The sequence below is a fragment of the Lynx rufus genome, unplaced genomic scaffold (genome assembly GCF_022079265.1).
Source record: "Lynx rufus isolate CCGP_SWC_20201006 ecotype Redwood Valley unplaced genomic scaffold, mLynRuf1.p SCAF_18, whole genome shotgun sequence".
Classification (NCBI taxonomy): domain Eukaryota; kingdom Metazoa; phylum Chordata; class Mammalia; order Carnivora; family Felidae; genus Lynx; species Lynx rufus.
The window spans coordinates 38,508,167-38,529,797 of NW_025814832.1; the positions used below are offsets into that span (position 1 = coordinate 38,508,167).

General features: G+C 43.8%; 1 protein-coding gene across 6 annotated transcripts in view; it reads left to right on the forward strand.

Moving 5' to 3' along the window:
* Positions 1-21,631, forward strand: part of TEX2 (testis expressed 2) — a 105,477-nt gene that overhangs the window by 35,789 nt on the left and 48,057 nt on the right. For 3 of the 6 annotated variants that reach the window (XM_047081613.1, XM_047081612.1, XM_047081617.1), the window contains exons 2-3: positions 7,249-7,437; positions 8,789-10,454. In XM_047081613.1, the coding sequence (XP_046937569.1) occupies positions 8,814-10,454 (1,641 nt within the window). In that variant the 5' untranslated portion in view covers positions 7,249-7,437; positions 8,789-8,813. The remainder of the gene's footprint in view (positions 1-7,248; positions 7,438-8,788; positions 10,455-21,631) is intronic. The other 3 variants (XM_047081615.1, XM_047081616.1, XM_047081614.1) reach the window with 1 other exon arrangement.

The window sequence follows — 21,631 nt, forward strand, 5'->3', positions numbered from 1 at the left end:
ATTTTGAGAGAGAGAGGGAGGGAGAGCACAAGTGTTGAAGGAACAGAGAGAGAGAGAGAGAGAGAGAGAGAGAGTCTGAAGCAGGCTCTGCACTGTCAGCACAGAGCCTGATGTGGGGATCAAACTCAAAAACCGTGAGATCATGACCTGAGCCGAAACCAAGAGTTGGACGCTTAACCAACTAAGCCACCAGATGCCCCTTTTTGATGGTTTTTTTTTTAAATTTAGAAATAATTTCAGGGGCGCCTGGGTGGCGCAGTCGGTTAAGCGTCCGACTTCAGCCAGGTCACGATCTTGCGGTCCGTGAGTTCGAGCCCCGCGTCAGGCTCTGGGCTGATGGCTCAGAGCCTGGAGCCTGTTTCCGATTCTGTGTCTCCCTCTCTCTCTGCCCCTCCCCCGTTCATGCTCTGTCTCTCTCTGTCCCAAAAATAAATAAACGTTAAAAAAAAAAAAAAAAAAAAGAAATAATTTCAGTATTTAAAATAGTTGCAAAAAATAAAAACTGAATAAGGAGCACTATAACTCTTTCCCAGATTTGCGTGTTGTTAACGTTAGACCCCATGAACATCAGCTTTTGAAATGTGTTATTTGGTGAACACAGCCACTAACGACTCTTTTCTTACCCTTCTTCCAGATTTCCAGCACCTGCCTCCTAGCTTCCAGGCACTCACTCACCTGAACAAAAACATCTCTCACACCTCTCAAGAATCTACAGGGGTTCTGTTTCCTAAGATTTAAATACAAACCCAGGGGCATATGGGTAGCTCAGTCGGTTGAGCGTCCAACTCTTGGTTTCAGCTCAGGTTGTGATCTCATGGGTCATGGGATCAAGCCCCACGTTAATCTTCATGCTGAATGTGGAGCCTGCTTGGGATTCTCTCTCTCCCTCCCTCTCTCTCTCTGCCTCTTCTCCGCTCATGCACGCTCTCTCTCTCAAAAAAATAAATAAGTATAAATCCAAATGCTTAGCCTTTCAAGGTTTTGAATAATTGATTCCCTGCCCTTAATTCAAATATTAGCCTTCCTCCCACACCCCCCAGCGCAGCCCCTCAGCCATAGCTAACCCAACCGTTCAGCGACCCTCTTGTTCCCATCTCTGTGCCTTTCCATGCTCTGATGCTTCATAACTGCAATATTCTTTTCATGTGTAGGCTGCAGCCATAACTTTCTTTCTTTCCTTTTTTTTTAAAAATTTTTTTAATGTTTATTTATTTTTGACACAGAGAGAGACAGGGCATGAGCGGGGGAGGGGCAGAGAGAGAAGGATACACAGAATCCAAAGCAGGCTCCAGGCTCTGAGCTGTCAGCACAGAGACTGAGGCGGGGCTTGAACTCACAGACCGCGAGATCATGACCTGAGCTGAAGTCAGACACTCAACCGACTGAGCCACCCAGGCACCCCCAGCCATAACTTTTCTGCTTAAAAAAAAAAAAAAAAAAAAAAAATTATTCCCAGACTTCTTTTTTTTAAAAAAAAATTTTTTTTTTCAACGTTTATTTGTTTTGGGGACAGAGAGAGACAGAGCATGAACGGGGGAGGGGCAGAGAGAGAGGGAGACACAGAATCGGAAACAGGCTCCAGGCTCTGAGCCATCAGCCCAGAGCCTGACGCGGGGCTCGAACTCCCGGACCGCGAGATCGTGACCTGGCTGAAGTCGGACGCCTAACCAACTGCGCCACCCAGGCGCCCCATATTCCCAGACTTCTTGACTTAATTAGCACCATCTGATTTGGGCATACCTGTTGTAGGTTTTTATTTTACTCTAGGGCCTTTTTGCTTTCGTATAGATGTCACACACGATGTCCATCTGTTGTCTCCTTGAGTTCCCCACAGTGGGTGGCACTGGCGTTAACCTTTGTAAACCTCCATAGACCTTGTGTGGTTGTGCTGGAGGCGTGACCTGGTTTTGAATGAGTTACTGTGAACTGAACTTGGATTTCATTATTAGATCTATCTAGCAGTCTGTAAAGCAAAATTCTAATCGTGTTGATGTGTTTGAACACCTTTTTCCTCCATGGATATGGCATTCTTCCCAGCTAGACCTTCTTTGCAGCCGGTAAAAGGTCCATGCCTTGTGGCCCAAGAGGGTGGACCTGTTGTTTATTAGCAGTTATAAAACCTGTGTTGTGTTGTTTGTGGTGCTGAACCCTGCCAGGCTGGAAGAAACTTTGGAGGGTGGGTCTCAGAATCTAAGAACTAATGGGAAAGGCATTCTGAGTTTCTAACAGTCAGTCCAAGTGTCTTGAGAGGGTTGCTTGTGCTGGAAGTAGAGTACTTTCTTTTCTCTTTCTTTTCTTTTCTTAAATGAAACTAAGGCCCGAGCTAGTTCATTATCTATAATGTCAATATTGATTTTTGTTTGCGAGGTGGAGTATTAACAGATTAGAATGGCTGCTGGCAATTCTCAGCTGCTTCATTGAATTTAAATGAATCAAGGGATAGCTGTTAAGATGCACTTGAGATTTTTAGACTAAATCAGACCTTTCTACTATGGTGGGTTTGACTAGATTCACCTGTTTCCTCAGCAGCATCAAGGTGGAAAAATGGAGTCTTAAGGCCTCTTTCGTATTTTTTATAAAACCAAATCCTATTAAAAAATGCACAGATAAGAGGTATTAAGCCATCCTCTGCAACACAATGCAGCTTGCTTCTATTCCCCTGCCAAGAGAAGTTTTTGAATTAAAACTCTTGACTGACTCAACCCATGCTAGCAGATGGTATTCATACATCATATGTCCAAGTGCAAGCTTGTTCAGAGGCAGCAAATATCTAACAGGCTGAATTTTACAAAGACAAAGCATTTTAATAATGATCTTGAAGGATTAGTGATGCTCCTGAGAAATGAGGCATATTCCAAACAGGCTTGTTTCCTAAGATCTGCTGTGTTACTGTACACACTTTATCTGGAAACCAGTTCCATTCGCAGTCAAAATCACTCTCTTCCCTCCTTGCTTCCCCCTCTGACTTTTTCCTTCCTCCCGCACTCCTTCTAATCTAGTATATGAATTAGAAAGTAATAATAATGTTGATCATAATGGCCACATCACTATTTGTTTTAATGTGGGAGGACCAAGTGGGATGGGTTTCTGATAAGTGAGCAGCCTGGAAGGAACTATTTTCTCTTTTTATGACTCTATAAAATCCCAGGATTGAATGGTTTCAAATACAGATGGCGGTAGGAAGGGCAGTTTTTATTAGAATATTATCCCCCTCCCCCCGCAAAAAAAAAAAAAAAAAATCACCAGAATTCAGGGAGGTTATTATATTTGAGTTAATGAATGCCAAAATTGAGTCTTGAAATAGTTGTTCATCTTTCATTATATAGTCTGATTTATCATTGATTGGTTTTTCATGGCCTAATTAACGACAATAACCTTTTTGAGTGACTAGAAATAAAATAAATTTCATGGATGTTTCATATTCTAACTCTAACTGTACTAAGTTTGAGAGCCTCACAGACTTCATGATAGGGCAGTTGGCTACTACCTTCCTGTTTAAGGTCTTTGTTTTTTATAAGCTCAGGTTAGATGAGAGCCATTGATTTATTCCTTGTTTTTAGACTGGATAGGATAGAATCCTGCATAAATGCTAGGGAGAGAAGCCCTTGTTTGAAGCTTTCTCAGTCTTAATGAGAGCAGTGACCATCTTTACAAGGCATAGTAACTTTAATGGAGAATTGCAGTCAAGACCTTGGGAAAGACCCATCAGCAAGAGTTTCAAATATCCTTTTTCCCTGAAACATACCTGGGTAAGGTGCAGGGGGCATTGGGCTCTAACGTTTTTTTGACCCCCACAAAGTATGGGAGCATAAATACAATTGCACTTGTTACCTAAAAATGTAACCGTATGGTAAATACTAAAGAACAGTGTGAGCTTTTTGAATAGAATTGTTTTAGTTGGCATGATAAGTAGTTCAAAGTGTTAATATCACATCATTGTGAAGTTTTGAATAAATATTTTTCAAAATATTTTTTATTCCCAATTTATGGTTAAATATACATAGTATTAAATTTACCATCTTAACTCTTTAGGTGTACAATTCAGTAGCGTTAAGTAGATCCACATTGTTTTGCAACCAGTCTCCAAAACTTCTTCATCATACAAAACTGAAAGTCTGTGCCCGTGAGACATCTCCTTGTTTCCTCTTCCCCAAACCCGGTAACTGCCTTCTACTCTGTGTTTATATGAAGCTGACTACTTGAGAAAGCTCAAATAAGTGGAATCACACAGCATTTGGCTTTTTGTGACCAGCGTACTTCACTTAGCGTTATGTTCTCAAAGCTCTCAACTCGAAGAGGGCCGGTTTGCTCCTTGTTCACCCACTGCTGAGCACGTGTAGCCCTCTGGAGCAGCTCATTGTGGAAGGGTCTTCAGCTAGTGCTGTATCTCAGCCAGCCCTGAACTTTGATTTCTGCTCAGAAGAGCACTAAAATTCAAGTTCCTGGGGCGCCTGGGTGGCTCCGTCGGTTGGGCGACCAACTTCGGCTCAGGTCATGATCTCACGGTTCATGAGTTCAAGCTCCGCCTCCGGCTCTGTGCTGACAGCTCAGAGCCTGGGGCCTGCTTCAGATTCTGTCTCCCCCTCTCTCTGCCCCTCCCCCACTCACACTTTTCTCTCTCTCTCTCTCTCTCTCTCTCTCTCTCAAAAATAAACATTTTTTTAAAAATAAGGAAATAAATAGTTCCCATTTGTCAGAATCATCCAGTGTTTTGAGGGCAAGAATGGCTTCTCCAGAGCTCTTCTCCGGGTTCCCATTTTCCGTAGTCTCGGCCTGGTTATTCCTTTCCCAGTTGTTAAAATTTCAGTGCTTTTCATAAGTTTTCGGGGGTTTTTTTCCCCCTTTCTTTTTAATATTGAATTCAGTGTTAGTTTTAAGCAGAATGGTGAGCCTGATAATACAGCTTGCCCTCCCAGACACCGGACCTCCGGCCTCAGTTTTTCAGTGTTGTCTCTAACATTCCCATCCATTCTGGGGCTGGACACAGTAAATCTTCAGCCCCACTTTGCTCATGACCAAATCAGACTTTTGCTTAAATGACTCTCTGGCAGGAAATCCTATATGGCAACGTAAGATATAGGCCCTCCGCCTCTGAGGACTCAGGAGTCAGGGTCAAAGCCCGGGGTCCTGTGATCTGCTGGTGGCTTTGGAAGCAGGAGACCTGTTAGGAAGGAAATTTCCTTTTCGGGCATTTCAGTTCCCAAGGGCTTGATAAGGTTGTCTCCTTTTTTGAAGCCCAGTTATAATTGAGTTTGGGTGGTGGAGGGCAGGCGCTAGTGAGCTAGGTACTTTTTTAGGATACTAGGTTGTCGGATGGATAATGAGACGACTCTCCATTTCTCCATGCAGCTGGTCACAGGCTGGTTGTTGAGAACTGAGCCCTTAGTTCCTGGGAGAGCTGTCCGTGGAGGAGCACAGACGGCGGGTACTAGGACAAAGCAGTCATAAAGAATGTGCGTGATGTGCTAGAGGAAGCAGTTTGCTGTGGTGAAAAAGGCGTCAGGACATCAGTGTCAAAAGCCCATGTCTAACTGTCCCTCCCTCCCCCTCCTTTAGTCAGTGCTGCGGCCTTGAACAAACCACATAATCTTCCTGGGCAACAGTCAGGTGCTTTTTTCTCTTGACCTTGGCTGTCCTGCGGGGCTGTGATTGTGGGAGGGTCAGTTTTGCTGGCCCCAGCAGCCAGCCACTGGGAGGACAGAGAGGAGGAGGCTTGCAGTAGTCCCCAGGAAGAGGGAGTGACCACTTGATGGGTTGTCTGGAACCCATAGTATCCACTCTGGTTCCCGGACACTCAATTATCCAGCAATTTTGGTCCTAGAAGCAGCTTTTCTTTAGTCTCATCCCCTCATTTTGCAGATGAGTGAACAGAGCCCTGAGACTTTCTTGTATTTAAGCAGTAGCAGTGCTGCTCTGGCCTCACGTGGCATGTATTTGTAAAAGCAAACAAACACAAAAAGCACACCAGTGAAATAAATGGTCAGGGTGGATCTCTCAGGCTACTTACCTGAGCCCAGGAGAGACACATTAGATGATGAGCCAGACTGCCTGCCCTTAGCTGGCTCTCTGGCATCCAGCTCTCCACGGAGTCCCCCGTGGGCCCTGCTGGCTGACACAGGCCTTGAGACGGTCTGATCAGAGATCAGCAGAGGTCCCTTCAACTGGCAAGTCAGGGCCTGACTCTGTGGAGAGGTGGGCGAGCGGGCCCCTGACGGTGCTCCTTCCTGGGCAGGTGCCTGCTCACTGTGCCACACGCTCCTGGATACACTACTGTTTTCTCCCGTGGGCCCCTTCCTGGACCTGACTTTGCCTGCCGATTCCTAGGCCTTCCCACCCTCAACTACGGACAGGCCTCTCCACTCTCGCCTTGCTCCCCAGAAGACCAGCTCACACTGTCCAGCCCCCACATCGTGCTCTGTATTTGCACCTGTGCCCGCAGTCATTTTAACTTGCAGCCACCATGCTATCAGGCAGCCTCAGAACAGCGGAGCCCTACACGTGGTCCTTGATGTTATTAAGGCAATTTAAATGAAACTCATTTTTCAGCCTACTGAGAATTATCAAATATCAACCTTTTCTTTTTAAATTACCTCTATAATTTTCTTTTCAAATTGCCCTTATAAAACTGGGTGACAAATGAAAAATATGTGTTGCACTTGGTATTTTTCTTACTAAGCTTACAAACCTGTTGGCTCAAAGATAACCGGGAAGATGGTCCTAGACCGGAGGCTTTGTCTTTCTAACTTGCCCTCAGCTCTTGGATTTAAACTGCTTTGTCTGTCCTTTTCCTGAATCCACTGGTGATAGGAGAGTCTGAGGGTCATGAATGAGCAGGGGCAAAGCTCTGTTGGAAAGTTTCAGTGAAAGTAATTTCTCTTAAGTATTCATACTAAAAAAGGGGAGTTTCAGATGTGTCCATGTTGTGACCGGGCCCTTGAATGATAATTCTTGTCATCGTTGGGGTATTTTCTGTTCTAGGGACCCAGGATCACTGTTGCCTGCCCCCCCTCCCACCATGGGTTTGCCTTTTCTCCTGTTAGTAGTATCAGTTGCCAGCATTTTGGAAATTAATATTTGGCAGAAGACTTCAATATGGGAGTTCTTCAAATTGAAGAAACAAGCAAGCAATGTAATGTTGATCGTCGATGGTAGATGACTTGTTTGAGTGTATTACGTTGGGTGGTAACAATCGTCATAAACATGTAGGATTTTAGATTTGGAAAGAACTCTTGATTCTCCATTTTACAGATGACAATTCTGAGAACCAGAGAAGTTTAGGCTTGTTCGGGGTCCCACAGAATCAACTGGAAAAGGAGAAAGTACCAGAAGCCCTATTTGGCAGCTCCCGGGGCCGCTCTTCCACTTCCCATGATGCTGCTCTTGTACCGGTGGTCTCCCAGTGCTCCCCAGCACCCCACCCCACCCACACCCTTGGAGGTAAAGGACAGACCCGTGTGGCAGGACAACCATGCCCATGCTCATCTTCACACCTTTTCCCCTCTTTCTAATCATGCCCTTTCTGTCACAACCTGCCCATCCGCTTATTATTTTATTTTTTTAATGGTTTGTTGTTTGTTTTTTTTTTTTTTAATTTAGTATGCTCCACACCCAACATGGGGTTGAACTCATGGTCCTGAGATTGAGTTGCATAGCTCTGCCGACTGAGCCGGCCAAGCGCCCCTGACCCATCAGTTTAAAACACTGAGCACGGTGTCCTGCTTCCTACAATGGTCTCAGCCTCCTCGGAACACCTGAAATTCATTCCTCAAGTGTGTTCTTGCTCCTTTGACAGGGTGTCTTTCCAGATTGTGGTGCTGATTTCCATTTTGTAGGGTCTGTTATGACGTGTGGTGCCCATTAGTGAACGGGGAGAGAAGTAATGTACTAGATGTCACAGAGTCGGCCTGGTGACTTTAGTGCCGCTGCCCAGGTGTCTGTCTTCTCCCCAGCTGGCTGCTAAGCTCCAGAAGAGCAGAAAGCATAGCCTCCACGTCTCTGACCGTAGCCCTTAGAGTTCTTGGTTGGTGGTGGGTTACAGCATTGATCCTTAATTTTCCTGCCCTCTGAATCGTGGATTCAGTTTAAAATGTGTTTCCTTTATCCTGAAGCCCCAGCATATGCCCGTGTCTTCATGGCTGCCTAAATACTCTGCCATTTGGGGAATAAAGAAGCCAACAGGTCATAGCAATTCATTGACAGATTTCCCTTGCTGCCCTTGGAGACTTTGCTGCTTCTTTGCAGTGGCAAGATAGTATGAGTCTTGGTGGGAGAGGCAAACCGAATAATTGTTAGGATGGCTGAGAAAATTGCAATGGAAGCAATAATCCTCCTGGGTTGGCTTTTTATAGCTAGAAAACACTGGTGAAATTTTTGTTCCAAGATCCTCAAAATCACCAGGATGCCGCATTTTATCTCGTTGGACTTCGAAAGTGATGCTGGTAACCTCTATTGTACAGGTATTTTAAGTGTTGAAATCTAGAACTGCTGATCGAAATGAGCCAGTTAAGAGGGAGGAAACGATTACTCAGATGTTGCGAAAGTGAGACAGACTGTATGGCATTTGTGATACCAGTTTGGAGTTTGCTCATAAAAGAGAATGCCTAACTGGGATTTATCTGGTGAAAATTAAACCATCAGACCTGCTCAAGTGACAAACAGTGGCCATCTGCCAAGTCAAGGCATAATCACCATTTGGAAGTGAGCGTCATCTGTGCTCCAGTGTGCACATGACAGTTTCTCCTGTGGAGAAGTGACTTTCTGACTTCTGGTTTTCTTGCTGTTTTTGCAGAGCCTGAGCCCTCGTGAAGCCGGCAATGACAAGTCTGAATGGTCGCCATGCCGAGAAAACCATTGACATGCCAAAACCATCAGCCCCCAGAGTGCACGTGCAGAGGTCCGTGTCCCGAGACACTATCGCCATTCACTTCTCGGCATCCGGGGAGGAGGAGGAGGAAGAAGAGGAGGAGTTCAGGGAGTACCTCGAGGAGGGGCTGGACGACCAAAGCATTGTAACGGGGCTCGAGGCCAAGGAAGACCTCTATTTTGAACCCCAGGGTGGCTATGACTCCACTGGCCCTGCTGCTCAGCCCATCCTGGCAGATGGACTGTCCGTGTCCCCTGCCATTTTGCCCGTCTCCGCGAACACTGTAAAGCTGTTGGAGTCCCCTCCTCCGGCAGTGCAAGTATTAAGTACAGTGCCATTGGCTCTGTCCCCAGGGTCATCTTCGTCCGGGCCCTTAGCTAGCTCTCCCAGTGTGTCATCCCTTTCTGAGCAGAAAACCAGTTCTTCCTCCCCATTGTCCTCTCCTTCCAAGTCTCCTATCCTGTCGTCCAGTGCCTCAGCCTCCACCCTCTCCAGCGCAAAACCCTTCATGAGCCTTGTGAAGTCCCTGTCGACCGAGGTGGAGCCAAAAGAGTCCCCACACCCCTCGAGGCACAGGCACTTGATGAAGACGTTAGTCAAGTCTCTGTCCACAGACACCTCCAGGCAGGAGTCGGATACCGTGTCCTATAAACCACCGGACTCCAAGCTCAATTTACACCTGTTCAAGCAGTTCACACAGCCACGGAGCACAGGTGGAGATTCCAAAACTGCGCCTTCTTCCCCACTGACTTCTCCCTCCGATACGCGCTCCTTTTTTAAAGTGCCCGAGATGGAGGCTAAAATCGAAGACACTAAGCGTCGCCTTTCAGAAGTCATCTATGAGCCTTTTCAGCTCCTTAGTAAAATTATAGGGGAGGAAAGTGGCAGCCACAGGCCCAAAGCCTTATCTTCAAGTGCTTCAGAACTCTCCAATCTGTCCAGCTTGAACGGTCACTTGGAAAGCAATAACAACTACAGCATCAAGGAAGAGGAGTGTGACTCCGAGGGGGACCCCTATGGGAGTGACCCCAGCGGCCCCGGAAGTGACCCCCCCAGGTCCTCCGATGAGCCGCCCTCAAGAGAGGCGGAACCGAAGAGTTCCCAGGGCGGCAGTCTGAAGGACTTAGGCCTGAAGACAAGCTCCCTGGTTCTTGAGAAATGTTCCTTGTCTGCCTTGGTGAGCAAAGAGGATGAGGAGTTTTGCGAACTGTACACCGAGGACTTTGATTTGGAAGCGGAGGTGGAGAGCGCGCCGGACAAGCTCCCGGATCTCCCTGCCGGGCCCGAGGTGCCGGCGGATGACGGTCCGACTCTGGACAGTGAGGACGAGGCCCACTCGGCCGTGCAGCACCCGGAGCTGCCGGTGAAGACGCTGGGCTTCTTTATCATGTGTGTCTATGGGTACCTCATCCTCCCCCTCCCCCATTACGTGAGCGGACTCTTTCTGGGAATTGGCCTTGGGTTCATGACTGCGGTTTGCATGATCTGGTTTTTTACACCACCAAGTGCTCATAAATATCACAGATTACATAAAAGCCTACAACACTGGAACACGAGGTCCCTGGATATCAAAGAACCGGAAATACTGAAGGTAAGTCCCTCTGCAGCAGCCCGCTAGCGCCCCCCACCGTTCTCCCCCAAACAGCCTGATTTTAGATCCAACTTAATGGTCTTAGTTGACGGTCATGGTTTTCACATAAGCAGTATTTTTAAGGCTTTGGATTCTCCTCACTCCAGGGGCACCCAGGAGACTTCTCTGGTAAACCTCATTCTAATTCAAGTTTTACCAGTTCACTGAGGAGTTTTTCAAGGATCCTCCACGGTGCCAGTGAGTAGCATTTACATGCGGTTCGGATTTCAGTCTCTCTCTAAACTTTCCAGGGATTTGCTACTTGCCGAGTCTGTTAGGATTGCATGTGCTTGTGGCCCTGGAGAAGGGTTCAGCACTCCTGGAAAGCCAGAGAAGGACAGGAGGAAGAGAAGGCAAACTGGTGTCGGGGGGTGATTACTGATGGTACTGCTCTTTCCTGTGCGCACAGTGAGGTGTGGGCTGGAGAGAGAGAGAGAGAGACATCACCTTCCGGTGTGTGACAGTCTCAGGGTTCGGGCCTCCTTAGGGGGGCCGGGAAGATCCGTTAGGGTGCAGGAAGAAAATATTAGCACTTCCATTTGTATTTATTTGTACATATTTTAAAAACTTCTGGGTTTTGTGTATGTTTCAAAATATTTGGATATATATATATATATATATATATACAGTTGTAGCTTGTATAGTTTGTAAGTCATAGGCACATATACATGTTTTGTGTATGTATATATATATACATATATATATGCTTTTTTAATTGTGGTAAAATACAAATAACATACAACTTATCATCCGAACATTTTTTTTAAATTTATTTATTTTGAGAGACAGAGCAGGAGAGGGGCAGAGAGAGAGAGAGAGAGAGAGAGAGAGAGAGAGAGACTTCCAAGCAGGCTTCGCACTGACAGTGTGGAGCCCAGTGCGGGGCTCGAACTCACGAACCACAAGATCATGACCTGAGCTGAAGTCAAGAGTCAGATTGCTTAACCAACTGAGCCACCCAGGTGCCCCACCATCTGAACCATTTCTAAATATACAGTTCAGTGGCATTAAATATATTCACATTGTTATGCAGCCATCACCGCAATCCATCCCTGGAACTCTTTTTATCTTGCCCACAGAAACTCTATACCTTAAACAGTCGGAGCCTGCAACCATAGTTCCACTCTGTCTTTTCAATTTTGAATACTCCCGACTACCTCATATAAGTGAAATCAGACAGTAGTTGTCTTTTTGTGGCTGGCTTGTTTTACTTAGCGTAATCAGAATTAGTCTGAATTTCCTGTCCTTTCAAGGCCGAGTAATATTCCATTATACGTATATACTACTTTTTCCTTATCCATTCATCCGTCAATGGGCACGTGGGTTGCTTCCACATTTTAGTTATACTGAATAATGCTGCTACGAACATGGATGTTATAGATAGCTTTTTGAGATCTTGTTTTCAACTCTTTTGGATATATATCCCAAAGTGGGAGCGCTGGCTCCTACGGTAATTCTATTTTTAATTTTTTTGGGAACTGCCGTACTGTTTTCCACAGTGGCTGCACCATTTTACATTCCTACCAGCAGAGACAAGAGGTTTAATTCCTCCAACTCCTCACAACTCGTTTTCTGTTTTATTTTGTTTTGTTTTTTGTATTTTTTTTTATTCAAAGCTGGTTTCATTTCTCTATTAAAAGGCTTTTTCCTCCTCTTTGTTTAAATAAGAATGTTCAAAAAATGGCATCATCTCTTTTTATTGCAAAAAAAACCAAAAACCAAAAAACAAAAAAAAACAAAACCCAAAAAACAAAAAGCAAAAAAATCAAGGGGAAAAATCCTAAGGGTCCAAAATACTGTTTGTTTTCTAGTTTCATGAACTTTTTACCTTATTGAAAAGAAATACGTGGCCAGTGTTTTAAAAACAGAGGAAACGGAAAGAAAAAAAGTTTTTTATCACACTAGTGAAAGGAACTAATGATTTTGATATATATCTTAGTTTTGTTCCTTTTTTAAATTCCTGCATATGTGAGTGTATATACATACTCGCATACTCTTTTTGTTTTGATTTAATGAAATCATGTATTTTGCAGTCTGACCTTTTTCCTTTTTTTTTAAATTACATTTTGTTTGTGTTTATTTATTTTTGAGAGAGAGAGTGTGAGCCGAGGAGGGGCAGAGAGAGAGGGAGACACAGAATCTGAAGTAGGCTCCAGGCTCTGAGCTGTCAGCACAGAGCCCGACAGGGCCTCGATCCCATGAACTGTAAGATCATGACCTGAGCCGAAGTCGGACGCTTAACCGACTGAGCCACCCTGGCACCCCTGATCTTTTTTCTTTCTTACCCCACGGCAGTATGTCATGCGACTTTCTTTTTTTAAGAGAAGCTTGTGCTGAGTCTTGAGGATGTGGCACACTTAAGCTTGGTATATGAAGTAGAATAAAAGTGACTCGTTGTGCTTGCTGTGCTTCTGATAGGGTGATACTGTGACGACCTGAATTACGTGCTCTCTAAGTAAGTTAGTATTCAGCAAGGAAAAATGGTACTGACATTTAACTCCAGTGCCTAACAATCATGACATTCAGTTTAAACTGGTGTGAACACTTGATTATTTGGGGAAGTTTTAATTTTAATGCATTCCATCTTCAGTGTTGAGTCCAATCACTGCTATATGGTAAGAGTTTACTTACTACACAGAGGATGCCAATGGGATAGGATTTTAATATGATGGCACAGTCTGGTTTCTTTGATCCCATCATGGAAAGAGGAAAGGCAACACTGTGGTGCTGAACACCTATATCGGGCTAGGTGTTGGGTGCATTCTCTCATTTAGTCCTCATTACAGCCTTTTTTAGTTAGGGAGTGCTCATGAGGAGTGGAGGCACCGAAAGGTTAAAGTTCCTTGCTCGTGGTTGCACAGCTTGTGAGTGGGGGAGCCAAGAACGAATTATTTCTTTTAAGGAGGGCGTTTTGCCCTTGCTGCTGAGATAAATATATTTGAATCTTTGTGGTAAGAGAACAAGACCTTAAATGCTGTCATGGACCTATAACCCAAGCAAATTATCTTATGCTATTTTATGAGTATTCTTTCTGATTAATGTTTGAACTCTGATTGTTGTGGTAGTTCTTTTTCATTCTTAGCCTTGTTAGGGATGACTTAATTACTGTTGAGGAAAAGTACATTTTAGCCTGAGGTCTTTTGTTTGGTATGTGGGGCTGTTTTTAGAAACCTGGCTAAATACATTCTTTATTTTAAAAAAGGGACACTACTACAGATTACAAGGGTAGGTTGTATATTGTAAGCCAAAGATTTCAAATGCAAAAGTTCTTTGGGCTTAATTAATTTTACTGAGTCGGAGATCATATTCTTGGAAACCATTTTAAAAATATGACACTTTAAAACATTTAGCAGTGTTGACATTAAATTTAGGACCCAAATGTTGCGATGAGAAAAGGAAGTGTAGCGGAGCCTGACTTTGAGCATCTATTTTCTGTTACATTCTGTCATTGGACATTGTGCTTTACTTTCCGTAAGGGGTAGGATAACACTAGCTATTGTAACAAATTAGAAGTTTGTTTCTTGCCTGCATAACACTTCAGTATAGAATGGGTGCCCATCCCACACGTTGATTCATGGGGTCAAGTTCCTTCCATATTGTGACTCAGCACACTTTTTCTTAAAAGGCCAGATAATAAATATTTTAGGCTTGTGGGTCATACAGTTTCTGTTACAATCACTCAACTCCTTATGGTAGCAGGAAAACAGCTGCAATGTGCAAATAAATGGGTGTGGCTGTGTTCCAATAAAAGTTTAAAGAAACAGGCCTCAGGCTCAGTTTGTTGACCCCTGCCTGGGGTATTAGAGTTCTTTGCATCTAGCTGGCAGAAGGAGAAAGAGAAAGGAAGAGAAGGCATACCTACTTATAAGGCCTGTACCCAGAAGTGACATACATAACTTCTATTCACGTTCCACTGTGAGCTAGTCATATGGGTCCTCCAAAGTAGCAGGGGTCCTCGGGAATCTCGGACTTGGCCTGGGCAAATTCTTCCCAGCAACAGCTATACACTACAGAAAGGGGTGCCCGAAGTTTGAAGGCACAGTTAGCCTTCTCTGCCTCCCTTTCGTAGTACTTACAAGTATCCTAGTTACATGTATGTTTATCGTCCGTCTTCTCCAGCACACCATAAGCTTCATGAATGCACAGGCCATATCCATCTTGTTCATCATTATGTACTCAACACCTGGCACATATTGGGCACATGATAAGAGTATTTATTGGATGGATAGATCGGTAGGTGGGTGGATGGATAAATGAGTGAAGGAACGAATGAGGTTTTATCAGGAAATGTAGGCAGTGAGTCAGTATTGACCCAGTCATCTCCTAATGAAGTTGCTCTTTTTAAAGAAATCCTTGATACTGTAAAAAAAAAAAAAAAATTTGATTGAAAGGGGTGGTCTTTTAGGAAGATAAAAAATAATTACCAAAAAGTACAGATTAGTGAGAGTTTTTTTTATTTCCCCATTGCAGTGGAAACACCAAGGTGGCCCATCTTTGACAGGATTTGAAACCTGATGTTTACTGCTTGGGAAGCATCTGGCAGCAAGTCTGCTTTTCTCTTACCTGTACTCATACAGCACTGGCCTCCTGAATTCAAAGGGAGAGAAGACCGCTGGCGTCTGCCAAGTAGAGCATTAGAGAAATGGGGATGGTGGCAAGTTCTAGATCTCTGCTCCCTAAATGTATGGTTTTAAAAGCGATGCAGGAGATGGGCCTTGGTTCCTTTACGAAACAGGTCTGTGAACCTGTTCCCAGGGTGGAGTTGAAAGAGCCGCTTTTTTTTTTTTTTTAATAATTTACATCCAAGTTAGTTAGCATATAGTGCAATAATGATTTCAGAAGTAGAATCCAGTGATTCATCCCCTACGCATAACAGCCAGTGCTCATCCCAACAAGTGTCCTCCTTAATGCTCCTTGCCCATTTAGCCATCCCCCCACCCACAACCCCTCCAGCAACCCTCCATTTGTTCTCTATATTTAAGAGTCTCTTATGTTTTGTCCTCCTCCCTGTTTTTATATTATTCTTGCTTCCCTTCCCTTATGTCCATCTGTTTTGTATCTTAAATTCCACGTATGAGTGAAGTCATGTGATATTTGTCTTTCTCTGACTAATTTTGCTTAGCATAATACACTCTAGTTCCATCCTCGTTGTTGCAAATGGCAAGATTTCGTTCTTCTTGATCGCCGAGTAATATTCCATTGTATATATATACCACATTTTTATCCATTCATCTGTCGATGGACATTTGGGCTCTTCCTATACTTTGGCTATTGTTGATAGTGCTGCTATAAACATGGGGGTGCATGTGTCCCTTCGAAACAGCACACCTGTATCCCGTGGATCGATGCCTAGTAGTACAATTGCTGGGTCGTAGGGTAGTTCTATTTTTAGTTTTTTGAGGAACCTCCATACTGTTCTCCAGAGTGGCTGTACCTGTTTGCATTCCTATCAGCAGTGCACAAGGGTTCCTATTTATCCACATCCTCGCCAACATGTCGTTGCCTGAGTTGTTAATGTTAGCCATTCTGACGGGAATGAGGTGGTATCTCATTGTGGTTTTGATTTGTATTTCCCTGATGATGAGTGATGTTGAGCATTTTTTCATGTGTGAAAGAGCCCCTTTTTGAAAAATAGCTTGATTTAGAGAATTAGCTGTTTTGAGCTATTTTCTGTGGATCCAGTACTATCCTGTTGGTATTTATAGAGGATGTAATGGTGCAGTTCTTGAGGGCAAGTATGGAAACTCTAAAAACAATTCCAGGACACATGCTATAAAACCCGCCTGTGATAAAGATCTCTGGTATAGAGGCACAGCCCATTGACCGTGGTCCCACGTACCCCATCCAGGAGCCCCGTGAACCGCAGAGGCAGGGGTCCTGGTGCTCCAGGACTGTTTTAGGAGACGGCGTGTTTTTAAACTTCTGAGACATGTAAGTTCTCATTGATGGGTCCAGGAAATCCTTGCAGCCTGGGCTGACAGTCCTAAATTGGCTCCATAAACAATCCAGAAAGCACTGCAGTTTTTCTTCTGTGAGACTTCCCATGAAGATGAGAGGGAAAAGTAAAGCTCTTCTGCACTTTATCCAGGTGATTTTATTATTCCATCCACACTGTACACATTTGTATTCAACAGTGACCCTGCTACAGTGGTGAATATGTAGGATGGAGAGTCACAGAGACCAGTTTGCAGCCAAGTAGTAGCTGTTCCCAAAGCCTGATAGGCAGTTGGTTAGGCCTCATGCCCCTCTGCCATCTCTCACTCAACCCTGCCAGTCAGCAGCTCTCTGGTCCGGGACGGAAGCAGTCAAAACCTCTTTGAGGCCAAACAGTTGTCACAAAGTCCACAGAATGACTCTTAGAACCTCCTCCAAAGCCTGCTTGTTCTTAATGTTGGGGCATGCATACGTTATGAATTCATACATTCACGCTGCTGATGAGAAGCAGCAAATAGGAGAAAGGTTGCCACGTAGGCAGCCAGGTGACAAGTCGAATGCGTGACAGCCAGGAGGGAAGGCCAGAAGGTTAGGAGACCCTAATGTGACTGAAGGCTTGGCAGTTGGGCTAGGTTAGCTCCAGGCAGAGCCTCGCGTGTGCTGCAGAGTCCAAGGGCATTTCGAGCAACGCTCTCTGCGTGGTAACTTTCTGGGGGTTTTATCTGGGGGGACTAGCTAGGTAGCCTGAGCTAGGGACCCTGGGAAAGACTGGGTCTGGGCATGGGGAGAATGAGGCATTTAGAGTCAGCAGTGCCGTTGGGATGTTCGTTTTTGCTGAGCATTCTTAAGTAAGTTGAATGCTTCTTCTCTAACAATGCACTTGTCACTTGACCAGGAGTATGCTTCAGTGCCAGTCGTGCACAATGACCTTCCCCATGTCTATAATGATAAGCTTCCTGAAGATTTCAGAAGGTTTTTGGATATGTTCAAGTGTATGACTCATGCAGTTTTGAATTCTATTTGTGGGTAAATTCTTTGTTTCAGACTTATAAACTGCTTGTAGAACACAACAGTAGAATGTTAGTTTCTGAAGTGAAGATCTGTGTTGTTGTTGTTATTGTTGTTGTTGTTGTTGTTGTTGTTGTTTTGAGAGAGAGAGAGAGAGAGAGAGAGAGAGAGTCTTAAGCAGGCTCCACACTCAGCGCAGAGCCTAACACGGGACTGGATTCCACAGCCCTGGGATCATGAACTGAGCTGAAACCGAGAGTCAGAAGCTTAACTGACTGAACCACCCAGGTGCCCCTGATCTGTGTCTTTTTAAAAAAGATGGCCCAGAAGGTTGACTAAAATTACATTTCTACCATTGCAAGACTAATAGAGATGAATTTTGGAGAACCTTTTTTCCTTAGGTTCCTTAAATATCAAATTTAGATATTTAGTAAGAGGGAGAGTTTTTTAAATATTGAATTCCCAAAATACAGGCTTTGGTTTTGATATGTAAAAGAATAATTTTGTAGAGAGAACATGATCAATTTTGAGAAGAAATTCAAACTTGTAAATTTAATCTCAATTTCATGGAATTTTTTTCTTTTAAGAAATTAGAGTGTGCAAATCTTAAGAAGAAAACAGCTGCATTACAGCCAAAAGAGACTTGGGTTGCTTTTCGTTGGTCTCTTATAACCCCCAGTACAATGAGTACAAGAAATAAAAAAGCATTTATTTCTACGTTATATAGAACTGGAAATATTCTGCTCCCATAATGGGTCACTTGAGGTTTTATGTATGGCTTTTATAAACATGTCTGTTTCCCAATGTCCCATGTTGTTTGAGAAGCATTAGGTGAGATATTTCAAAGCAGGCAGCCCTCACTTGGCAAGCAGGTACCCATGTTTTAAAGTTGATTGGAGAGTTAACGGCACAGGAAATGTGTCCTGAATTCCATGGGAACAGTGTAGTTAAAGAGGTCAGGTGACTCCAGCATGATTTTTTTTTCTTCAACTTTTGTTTTCCAACTTTTCATTATAGAAAATGTCAAGTATACACAGAAGTAGAGAGCATAGTGTAATGAAAGCCCATGTACCCAACACCCAGTCTCAGCTTCCACAATTATCAACATTTTGCCAGTTTCCCACTCAACCCATTAGCTTACAGCATAGCTAAACAATAATTCTGGTTCACTCCTATAGAACTAAGTTTATAACATCATTTCCTTGAGAAAACATATCCTGAGTTCCCGCTAGGTGTTACAGGACCATCCTTTTTGGTTTTGTTGCAAGTTTCATCTATGGAGTGAGGAGAGAGGCTGTGGGCATAGGTGAGTCTCAATCATGTTTTTTGGAAGAGTAAGGTTTAATCATGAAAGAAATCAATGCTAGATATCTTTTCAACTCTAATATTTATTTTAATGTATAAAGAAAAGTACTAAGTCCATCGAAGATTGTTCTTATTGTTCAGTATTTAACCTTTAAGAAGAGGTTTGCTATACCCCCAAAGGAGGTTGCCAGCAAGATGGCATCAGAGTATGAACATGTTGGTGTGTTGGTGCCCGAGGCCGCTGTCGTGAACTCTCTGTTTCATTCTTTTGCTTCTTTTCAGTGGTCTCCAAGATGGGTTGCTAAAGACTCTATCCAAGAAAAAAGTATTAGTTTCTATTTATGTGTATTTTTACTCTTTCTAAGAAAGTTTATAGGCTTTGCTAATATTTAACATACAGATGACCATATAACCACCTTTGTCAAAATCCTTGGAAATTATCGACAAGACTATTTGAAATATGGATTTACATCCATTATCATTAATGATGAGCCTCACCCTAAGTATATATATTGTGCCTGGAGGTGTCAGCTGAAGATAGTACAAAGCTTTCAGAAAGGAAAAACTAAAAATTTCCAAAAGGTTTATTATTTCATCTTTTTCTCTCAATTCCTATTTTTTACTTTTTATAAAAGCTGTATACTTCTCAATTCCTATATATAGCTTTATAAAAGCTATATATTTCTCAATTCTATTTTTTACTATATTATAAAAGTAATATATTAGAACATGATTTATAAACAAATGGATGTATTATGGGTACATACTCAAAATTTTCGAGCTGCTAGGATGTATGATCTAAAAAGTTTGGAGGCTACTGATTTATTGGCTTGCTAATCTATTGTCTTATAATTTCAAAACTTGTTGATATGATTTAATGTTTATCATGTGTTAACATAACCGAGACCTTGATTATTTCAGTGGTTCATCTGAGATCATGTTATTTTTTTGGTCAAATGTGAATGTTTTCTCTTACGTTTCCTGCTATTTGCCAGTACGTTCTGAAAAGTATTCTATGCGGTGCCTGGTTGGCTCAGTCTGTTAAGTGTCCGACTCAGCTCAGGTCATGATCTCACGGTCCATGGGTTCGAGCCCTGCGTCGGGCTCTGTGCTGACAGCTCAGAGCCTGGAGCCTGCTTCGGATTCTGTGTCTCCCTCTCTCTCTCTGCCCCGCCCCTGCTCACTCTCTGTCTCTCTCTCTCAAAAATAAATAAAAAACATTAAAAAAAATTTTAAAAAGGGCCAAAACCTGAAAAGAGAAAATCTTGCTTATGTTTTACTTTTGGAGACAGAAGAAAAGTGATCACCTGTTTATTTGCCTCGGAGATGATTTTCAGCAGCAGGGGCCTCAGCCCTGGCTCCGTCCTGTTTAGGATTTGCTCCTTCCCTGATAGGCTAGATGAAGGAATGATGCAGGAGAGCTGAGTGACAGGCAGCCTCAAGTGTCAGCACAGCCACATGACAGCAGAATGTCAGTCCGGGCAACACTGAAGATAGAGAAGCCTCGTCGCTTCCTCGGGCCGGAGGGCTGATGCTTTACTCTGGTCAGCACAGCATCAAGCTGACCAAGAGAGCATTGGTCTTGACCTCCTGGTTGGCACTGTAACTGAAAGTGAACATAATAGTAGTCCTTCCAGACTTTATTACTTTGCAAAAGGTTAATTGCAGCTTTTAATCTTTCCAAGTATGAAATGAGTCCCTTTGTAGATTGTGGTTTGTACTTTCAGCCAGATACGTCTTCTAAATCCAGTAGAGGATGGAAGAGAAACCCCTGACCTTTTACAGATGGGATCACAGGACCAGTCGGTGGGCCAGACAGCTGCAGCCCAGCTGACTGTGGTCATTGTCCCCTAGTGTATGCACTGTCTCCATTTTAACAGTTCCAGCCTCAGAAAGAGACAAGGCTTGTCTGAGCTGCTTTCATGTAGGTTGAGAACATCTCTGAGTTTTTTTATTTAAAAAAAAAATTTTTTTTTAGCCTTTATTTATTTTTGAGACAGAGAGAGACAGAGCATGAACGGGGGAGGGTCAGAGAGAGGGAGACACAGAATCTGAAACAGGCTCCAGGCTCTGAGCTGTCAGCACAGAGCCCGAGGCGGGGCTCGAACTCACGGACCGTGAAATCACGACCTGAGGTGAAGTCGGACGCTCAACCGACTGAGCCACCCAGGTGCCCCAAATCTCTGAGTTTTTTTAGTTGAGCTGTTGAGATGGAATGAGTTGCTGACTGCATATCTCTTTATACCCACTCCCATGTCCCATAACAAAATAAAATTGGAGAAATATCTTGGTAAGAAATTCAGGGTTGAGAATGTTAGAGAGCTGAGCAGTAGACGGTTGGGCGTGTTCGAGGGACAGGGTGCAGGCCTTGAAGTCGCTGCACTGCTCTCAAGTTTGATATTTGACTTAGATCTGGAAATGCTGTTTGCAGCTTAATCCAGGGAGTTGGTCAAGCTGCGGGAAAAAGTGGGCTGAGTGATGGTATGAAAGGCAATTGGGTTTGTATTGGGAGATCACTTTCTGCAGGGACAGCCTGCCTGGTTTGGGGTCAGTAGGATGCATCAGGGGATGGAAGCAGGAGGATCATGCCTGGCCACCTCTTGGTCCAGGCGTCCGAATAGCCAGTCAGCGTCCTGACTAATGTGGGTCGAGAAATAGCCCCTTTGAGTCTGTCAGGGTCTCCTTTCAAAGGTTGTAATGTTCTGCAAAGAGCTCTGCATGAGAGTCAGGAAACCTTGGTATCAGTCACGGCACCTACCTTTCCCTGCTGTAGGGAAATGGCTAATTTAGTTTCTGTCCTGAAAAGCCTTTTTTGCTCTTCAATTCTTTTTTACTCTTTAATCTTAACTCTTAAGATTCTTCCCAAGGGTACCTATTCTCTCTCTTTTTTT